Source organism: Diorhabda carinulata, chromosome 8 (assembly GCF_026250575.1).
Source record: "Diorhabda carinulata isolate Delta chromosome 8, icDioCari1.1, whole genome shotgun sequence".
In the NCBI taxonomy this organism is placed as follows: domain Eukaryota; kingdom Metazoa; phylum Arthropoda; class Insecta; order Coleoptera; family Chrysomelidae; genus Diorhabda; species Diorhabda carinulata.
Genome location: NC_079467.1, coordinates 13,773,542 through 13,783,577, shown reverse-complemented (window position 1 = coordinate 13,783,577; position 10,036 = coordinate 13,773,542). Strand labels below are relative to the sequence as shown.

Here is a 10,036-nt window from a genome sequence, read left to right as displayed (position 1 = left end):
ACACCTAAAATAAAAATTAAAGATAAACAGCAAAGGATGTAAAATCTATATATGGAACATTTTCTTTGAATTCTATCTTCAATTTATCTTCAACTTTCTCTTTATTACTTAAATTATTTGTAGAATCTTAGATATCATCTGAAGTTGACTACTTGCTAATTCAAGTGTCGAATTTCTGCGGTCATAGATTAACATTTTTTCTAGAGATTGTTGTTGGAATTTGGCCAACAAGTTACCTATATTTAATCGAGTTTATTTGTAGTGAATTCGGTCTTCCGTTCGGTATCACTCTGGAACTCTCAAAGTTGATCATTTGTTATTCAACATTTGATAAAAAACTCCAGATTTTCCTTTGTACATGTGTCACAATCTTTAACATCAGCATTGAAAATTATTTTAAGATGAAGACAAAGCTTTTTGGAATTTGTTAGAACAATTATTACATTAATCAAATAATGTAACAATATCAAGTTATATAGAAATATAATCACAATTTATTCCTTGGCATTTTGCAAGAAAAATCTGAAATCGTATCTTTGACTTCATCATCAAGTCGTTCAAACCTTACAGATTTTGGCTAGTGCTAATTTATTGAGTTATAGATTGATATACTATTGTCATATTGGAATCTACTCTGTCATTGTCCAGAAAATTTTCGAGGTTTTCTTCATTATATGTCCTACTCATTGTAATAGTTCGGCTTTTATGATCTTTATAAGGTTTTCTCGTTCCAATACATTTCATTACTTATATTTCCATCTCTTGTAGTGTCTGTCCCAGAATCGTGCGCATTATTTTCGCTCTACTACGAGATTATTTTTTATTGTGCTTGTTTCTATTGCCTCAGTGGTAACTGATCATATAATTGTTTATTTGTTTATTTTGTAATATTGTTGTTTTTCGCCATAGACTTAATTTTATTTTAATATCCTTTCTGCAATTCGTTTTCTTACAAATCGTTCCCAAATATCATTCCTAAATAATTCTTTCTTACAACCGTAGCTTATCTAGATATTGTATATCGTTATCTTCTTCCATGTATAACATCCATTTATAATGTGCATCTCATATGTTTCATTTCTATAATCGTGTTCTGTTTTCCCAGTTCTGTCTTTTATTCTTCTAATTATGTTTCTTCGGTGGTAGTGTTGTAGTTTTACATTGTTTTAATTTGTTATAAAACTATTTTCTGTATTCGTTTTAATTCATAGTTAATGCTATCATATCATGTTTTTCTGTTCTTTAATTCATTATCTAGAAAATCTTGTTTTTAATCCATTTGTTGATCATCTGAAATTCGAAAGTGTTTTTTCAATGGAAGCTTCATCGATACTCAGATCAAGATAAAAATTATCAAAAGCAATGTTTTATACATATTCATTATTTTCACTTGAAAACAAAGCTTTTATTCGATTATATGGGCTCATAATGAGAGAATATATGTAATAAATTTGAATTAATCGAGATTTGATACCATCAAATAGTTTAAAATGATTTGGCTGATAGCTCACATGAATGCAATTTTTAACAACCGATTTAGATACAATTACATCCTGATAAAATTAGGTAATCCTTTGCAGTTGGATGTACTTCTATTCTAAGCTACGTCATATTACTGTAAGAATCCATATTTTTCGAAAAGTTATGTTAATTTCGGGTCATAATAACTAACACCCATAAAATATATTCAACACAATATGCATTAATTTCAAAATTCTAGTATATTACACTAATTCCCTCAAAATATTTTTTGGAAACGCTAGAATAAATAAAAGAATAATAAAAAATTAAAACAATTCACTTGAAATATTTTACTGTGATAGAAAAATTAACATTTGGGGAATGCAACAAATAAGATCTTTTTGTAAAATATTTCAAGAAATAAAAAAGCATCCGATGACCAGGCAAGGCAGTAATTTTAAATATATGATTTATATTAGTAAGATTTTATTTAATTATTTGTTTATATCCAAATGTTTATTTTAATTAAGGAACCTCGAACTTATGGAGTGAATATTTTTATCATGAATGCCAAATGAATTAATTAGTAGAAAATCATTTATAATGATGTTATTATATATTGAATAATATAAACAACAATATAAATGATTTTCCTTATTCTATTAATAAACTGAACAAACCAAACATCTAATTTAAATACAATGCTACCCGACTTGAGTAAAATGCACTGAGACGTGAGAAATTCTAGCTGGCCTATTTGACAGTGATAAGAAGGTAAATTGATAGAGGTTGTTTGTATTAAACTCTGACATAAAAACGAACAGCAAGGTGTTAGTAGATATAATTTTGTAACAATAATTTTAAGTAAAACAAAGAATGACGGTGTAGATCTAGGAGTATTCAGGAAACGTTCTGGCGAGCGACTGACGTGAAAAAGTGAAGAAAGATTATTGAACAGTTGGGTCTCTAGGACCTGATTTGCTTTGGTATAGGTGTATATTATACTTAAATAATATTTAAAGAAAGAAAAAATGTAAAGCTGTAGATGTCACATAGACCTTATTCAACCTAAAAATAAAATAATCCAAGTAAGTAATATATCTTCATATATTATGAAGTACCTAATCTAAAAGTGTTAATAGAAATATTGATTATTTGATGACCTTAATTTATGATGGTTATTTAGGCATTTTTTACACTGGTTATTAATAAAAAAATTTGTTTCGCTCGAGCAATTTTTATTTAAACAATGTTTTTCCAAAAGTATTATGAATAATGTTTGACAGTGGACGGAAGAAAAGATAAATGAACCATAAATTTGATTTATCATAGAATTCTACTACATAGTGAAATTACCAATGGATGTATTCGTTTCTGGGTTACGATAGAGAGTATTGATATTAGCCTGTTGTCTATTAGACTTATATAGGACTACTAAATAAATCTTTCCCTAATACTTGCTTTACTCCTTTTCCCTCGTAATTCAACAGCCAGTGGTGGATTGACTAATTTGCCGCCGGTAGGCTATTTATGTTTTGCCGCCTCTACTGACCTCTTAAATCGATATTTAAGTTCACAATTATTTAAATTACATTGTTTATCAATGAAATTTCAACTTATCAATGTGAGAACTAATAATTGTTAAAAGACATTATTTTAAGCATATTTTACAAAGGGCTGAGCAATTGTTCATGTATTTTTTTGTTAATTTTGTAAATCTAAATAAATAAATTTCGAACAAAATTTGCCTTCCTTTGAAATCTGCCTCTCCTGGCTAAAGCCACCTCATCCTGCTGGTAAATTCATCACTATCAACAGCATAATTACAACATATGTAAGAATTAAGGTGTGATTAAAATCAACAATACAATGTATGTACCTACTCGAAGATAATAAACACGAGTGAAATATACGTAACAATACTTTACATGAAAAAACAGAAACTTTCTTTTGAATCGGTACCACAAATCCAAACTTCATTGAACACTCATCAAGATAAAACCTATTGCCGAAATTTCATATCACCAGGATTGCGCGAGTGTACGTAATGTAACGTAAATGTTTTTTTGTGTACATGTTACGATCAACTTCACGTGACATAAAGCGATAGTTTATGAATGTCCATCTATTACGTCCGGTACCGTTATTCGTTTGGCCAATTCATGTCACGGTGCGTTCAGATCTTATAGTGTTACGTTAGTAAGTAAATAATGAGTTTTCCAGTATTCCACCTCTGAAAACCCTCTCTTCATAATCAAAAACAAACTGTACAAAAACAAAAAAGAATTCTAAAAATGCCACACGTTGTTGGAAATTATTTTAAGCAATACAACAAACAGCTGAAAAAATTAATTCTTCTGAAATTGCCAAAAAAAACTTTAGCATGATAGTCAAATGATTACTTGAGAGACGAAAATTACCAACAATTCATGAAAATTAATATCCCTGTTACAATAATGAGCGGATAAAATGTATTATCATGACCCAACTAAATTCAAATCTAACACCAATACATAAATTTTAGAAGAAAACTCAGAATAAAAAGAATCAGTAGAAGATTAACAAATTTTGCAATAATATTTTTAAAAAACAAACTGTAAATAATAGTTTATCCGATGTAAAGTGGTTAATTTTTGTCAGTAAGAAATATTGGAGCTGATAGAGAATAAAGGATTATGGAATGATAATCAATATAATACTGGATGAAAACAAAATTTTTAATTTAAAACGAACCAGTGAAAAAAATGTGATTTTATTTTGACAAATTTTTTATTTGTTTATTTTATTTATTCATTAAACTGAAATAAATATATAGTCTTTGAACCAAATAAATAACTTCATTTAGTTACCGTACAGACAATTCAATAACGTTTTTTCACTGAAAATCAGATAAAAGCGTAAATATATTTTCGTATATGCTATAAATAATGATAATATGAGAAATATGAAATAACTATTTAAACGAACCAAGGACCTCAAAAATAGTAATAGTACTAACGGGTATGGCTAAACCGACTAAGCAGCTTCTATCTTAATTACCACACGAGATGTGTTGGTGGTAACCAGTTGCGGGTGGGGTGGTCCGCCTTTATTCCGTTGGCGATCCCATTCCAATATATAACATGGTTTGGACCGGTGCACATCGTGGAGTTGCTGTATTCCCAAATTATAAAAAGAATAGATCTATGATAGCTGAAGAACGAACTTTTTGGCGACACTTTAATATTCCATGAAACAATGCCGTTCCTTACACAAAGACGATTTAGTCCTAGATTTGGAAATTGGAGAAAACTAGTAGCACAGAACAGATACACCCCAGTGGACTAAGCCAATCGTGGAAGTCAAGTGTGAGCAAATACTTGCATACATACATTCAGTAATGACGAGGCATATATTTTCCTTAATTATTTAAGAAAGACAACATTCTTCATAAGTGTGGTTTGTTACATTTTGTGTCGCACTATTGAGCTTATTGAAGGAGAACGGCGTAACTGTTACTGTGAATTCCAAATTTTACAATCCTCCAAAGTTTATTGCTCCCATCGATGTTTACTTGTTGTTTTAAAAATAAAGTTTCCCAGAAGTTCGCCTCTTTGAGGGGTAATATCTGAGCCAGAGCAGCTCAAAACTTAAGGGACCGTCTACAACAATTTATTGATGGTAAGGACTGCTATTTCGAAGAGGAAGTAATTTTAACACTGAATGAATGTAAAATAGTACGCTCCACTAATTTAGAAAAAAAAACTTTTATTTAAATATCGATATTTGCCGCACTCTGTAATACCGATGTCCTGTAAGCCATTGCATGAGGTTAAATCATATCATTCTAAATATGAAAACATTGGAACAATTATAAATTACAAAATTGCATAGATAACCACAGACTAACGGCAAAGACTTTGTATTTTGTTAACCTTATCTACTAAGAATTATGGAATTATTCAAAATTTACAATTTCTTACAATCGTTTCCGGCATAATTCAAAGACAATAATGAATCATAACTAATTTGCTAAGTACTTAACTCCCACAAATATTTGTAACACAGTTACACTCCATTTCCGTTGTAGAAGCAACTTGAAACAACTTCATTAGATATATTTTGGGTCCTACTTATACAACCTTGTATACGAGTGAGGTCTTAGGTGAAGCAACTAAGCATTGCGGCGTTACTAGAAGGAATTTTTTAAGCAATCCTATAAAAAGAGTAGACCAGAGATAATTTTTCTAGTTTTTATATCGTTATTGAAATTAGATTTAGTTGAGAGTTTGACTTGAAAAACCGTTGTTACGGATTAGAAAAAAAAAGACTTTTCTTCCGCCAAACAGACGTCTGGCGAATGAAAAATAACTAAATAAAGATACATTTAGAATAAAATTTCAATATACAGAATAAAACCACAATGAGTAACAGAATTATAAGTAATAGATAACAATTAGTATAAAGTTGTATAGTCCATAGCAAAAATTAAACCAGTATGCAGCATGCTCGGAATTAAATATTATTATTAGAATAGAAGTCGTTTACAGAGTAGAAGACGGCAAAATATGATATCGATTTTATTTCAATTGGCAAGTGATTTTGCATTTTTTTGCATTATAAAATATTGAGCCCTTAACTAATTCTGAACATGAAGTGAGTAGGTGAAGGTCGTGCTTCGCGTTCCTAAGTGGATAGCCGTGCAACGATCTTTCTCAAATTGATCTCACGGGAAAACAGGAGGAACTTAATTTTTTAGATAAGGCGGCAATATGTAACTCTTATTTCAAGGAATTGTCCACAACAATGTTGTAGAAAATCTATTTTAAATGTCTTATAAAAGAAGTGTTATGAGTTCATCATTTTATTACTCTCTAATGGATTAAAATAAACTATAGTAATACATCGTTTTTCAAATTTCTCCACGAATTTCAGCATCTTCTATTTGATTTAAAAAAATGTTTTGCATTTCTAGTGAAACTGGAGTAACAAAGAGTATGGGATGTGTTATTGTACGTGCCTGTAGTTTCATAAAGACAGCTTCATTATTAATGCCGCTTGCATCACAAATGTGGTTTGACATAAATAATTGCAGATTTTATAAAAATAATAAAGTTAAAAAGAGTCTTCAACAATTCAAAAACTTATTACTACCGTTACTCCACCAGCCGATTGAAAAAGTAGTGATCATTCGTGAAATCTCTTTCTGTCCATTGCAGAATAGCAGCAATTCTTTTTTTTTGATACTGCTAGAAACCATTTTATATAATTGTGAATTTTGACAACCTACATAATTCTCAGTATTAAAGGTTCACATAGTTTAATTTTAATTTTAGCATATGAGCTAAAATACTTTGATTACTAAATTTTCGTTGCATTGTGCACTTGCACATAATTTTATGATACCTTTTACGGCCGGTTTCATAATAAATTCAAACGAAGTTCGCAATAGATTAAGTAGCGCGTTTCATAATTGACATTTAGCTTAAATGTTCTTTTAATTTGAAATTTAAGGTAAAGTAATGTTTTACAGTAGCATATTAAAGTCTACTTTAGCGGCAAAGAGTCAAATGCAAACATGGGCTGGGCTGTATTTGAAATCTAAGCTCACCCTGGTGTCTTTTTAATAAGCTTAAATAAAATTCAACTCATCTGAAGACGAAAAATATATCGACATAGAAAAAACGAATCGAGTAGTCAAATTTCTGTCGACAATAGGTGCAATCGATTGCACTTTAATTTTGATACAATCACTAGGCGACGAAGACGTAGAAATCTTTAAGAGCCGAAAGGGCTTTTTTGCGTTAAGCGTACGAACTGTATTCGATGCTCAGCTTCTGATTGTAGCTAGTTAGCCGTTTACGATCAGACAATATTCAATAACAGTGGATTGAAAAGGCAGTTTGAGGAAAGACACGTTGGATGACATCTTTTAGTGGGTGACAGCGGATATCGCGTTCGGAGATACCTCATGACAAACTTGGAAAATAAAAATGTTGCATTAATTATGTAAAACCTTTACTTATGATTAAAATTGATAAAAATAAAATTATTGAATAGACTAATTGAAATGAAAAGTTGAATTTAAGAATTAAATTGGCAAATACAAAACACAACAGTACTTCCCCAAAGATCAAGCCAAAAGAAATGTTTATCGATAAAATGATACTGACTTCTACGTTTCATTTTGTTTCTTTTTCTAACGACACATATTGGAAAAAGACAGAGTGTTGTCAATCTCCTTTTAACGTCTTAAAGGAGCCTTTACTTGATAGACCATTACAAATAGATTATGGGACCATTCACTTTAAAGTTAAAGAGTCCTTTAATGTAAAGTAACCTTTAATGCCAGTTAGGTGGGATTATGGAATCGGCCGTTAGACTTGTAACAAATTTTAATATTGCTTTGGTACCATCAAAAGTGTTCCTAATTTCAAACCTCATATTAAATATAATGTCAGAAAATATGTTATTATAAAACGTTAAAAAATAAATTTTAAAATTTCAGTTATATCAATTGTTTGAAAATATATTGAATTGTCTTATTGGGTAATGCAAAAAGCACCGCACTACTGGACACTACTGAATAAATTCCAATTGTGCAAATCTACGACGATTGTGCATTGGTAGTATTATAATTACCATTATAATAAATTAGCGAGTGACATAGTTAGACATGACTAATGTAAACCTTTCTTTTGAGAAAGCCGCTGTTACGAGCAGGAGAAGATAAACCTGGATCATGGCTGAAACATTCATTATCATCACATGCATTATAAATTCAAAGTTTTCAAAATCATTTTAGAATATCGACTAATTTATATTCACATTAAATCATATATAGTACTGGAAAAATATCATGGAAATATCAATATAAAAATTGCGTGATTTTCCCAGAACAACAGTTTAGCCGGAATTTTTGGATCTAGCAAATGTTTGAAACACAAGTTAACTACGAATATTTTCGCAATTTTTTTTTAGTTTTCATAATTTAAAATCATAAATACAAATATAAATATTACAAAAAATGGGGAGGAGAACTAATAATGTAAAATCGTTACATAAGTTATGTAACATCGCTGTGTAACTTTAAATAATTTTTGTCAACACAGTTTAATGACTTTATTGACTATTTATGTAATAGAGCATAATCGCGGGTAATACGTAGAAATCAAAATACACTCTATATATAAAAAAGAATAAAAAGTTTATCAAATGGATCAACGACGTTGTATTGTTATTACTGACAATAATGGCAATAAATATGTGCGTTGGATACAAGTTTTGTTACTATATAATAAAGAAAATACACCAATTAACCTTTTCCCTGCGACATCCTCCTATAGTCGAGCCAGTAAGGCTTTCTCAGAGAGCTACTTCCCATTTTAGTAGATATATACCGTCAGTGATGCGGACCATGTCTAAAGTTCAACTAGTGCTACCGACTAAAATAAACCCATACATTTTCTTAAGTCAGCCCTTTAATAATTATAGAAATTCTCACTAAAAGTCCCAATTGGTTATATTACATTTGCTTTCTTGAAATTTTGGAATTTCTATAATTAATTTGATTCACAATATTTTTCAATCAAATTAACGCTAAATAGAATTATTTCCAATAAATGCGAAATATCAGTAGAAACAATGATTGTTTGAATGAAAACCTAACCTGACAGATGTAGAAATACTCAGGACAAGTTCAAGTGGGTGAGGCCAGCACACAGAGCACAGAAAGCTCTCCTTCTTGAAGAAGTGTTTGATATTACTACACTCGTATCATGTATTCGCAAATGGAACTTTATCTTAAATTGAATTATCCAGTGGCGAATCTACATCTAAAAATTTTTTTGTAAGAATCTAATTTTTTCACAAATATAATTAGTTTGATATCCATTGTATGATATCCGTTACCGTTTTAATACTTTGTATAATGTACATTGACTTTGCCTGCAATCAATCAACATGAAGTATTTTGTCCGTTTTTCTAGTTTCATTGAAATGAGGGCGCACTATCGAGGGCGCACATATAGTGACCCGGCGGTCCTTTCACAAAATTTTCTCCCTCCAGATTTCCCCTCTCCCAAATAAAATTCTAGATCCACCACTAGAATAATCCTGACAAACATACGCTACTATTATAAAAATCGGCAGCAGTGGCAACTAGTTACGTTTTAGAGAGTTTTAACAATAAGAAGATTATTGAATAAAGCCTTCAAAACATTTTAAATAGGCATCGTTTCTCGGGTTGATAATCGTACCATGGACCTCAAAGAACTTTACAGAAGCTGTGGCGTACTTTAAATAAGCAGAATAGTTAACCAATGACAAAATATAATAAAATTAACTGGATTACCACTCTTTGAGTACCCTACTTTTCTGTCATTTCTCTAGTATCGAAATCGTTGTACCAAAACAAGACCTGGGGCTGTACGTCTAGTGCATAATTATAAAGTTTTAAAAGAATAATCATTGAATTAAATGAATTATTTGTGTAAATGAATTAAAATATGGAAGCTATCATTCAATGCAAAAGTTATATCATTGTAACAGCGACAACAATGCATCACCGATAAAAAACGAGTTAATATGGTGAAAT

At 30.3% G+C, this 10,036-nt stretch overlaps 1 protein-coding gene across 16 annotated transcripts in view; it reads right to left on the bottom strand.

Annotated features, from left to right (window-relative positions):
- The window catches only part of LOC130896962 (protein retinal degeneration B), a 133,366-nt gene that overhangs the window by 9,165 nt on the left and 114,165 nt on the right, over window positions 1-10,036 (bottom strand). The window contains exon 22 of one of the 16 annotated variants that reach the window (XM_057805398.1): window positions 8,083-8,186. The exons of the other annotated variants lie outside the window; for them this stretch is intronic. Coding sequence (XP_057661381.1) covers window positions 8,111-8,186 — 76 coding nt within the window. The 3' untranslated portion in view covers window positions 8,083-8,110. The remainder of the gene's footprint in view (window positions 1-8,082; window positions 8,187-10,036) is intronic. 16 annotated transcript variants of the gene reach the window in all.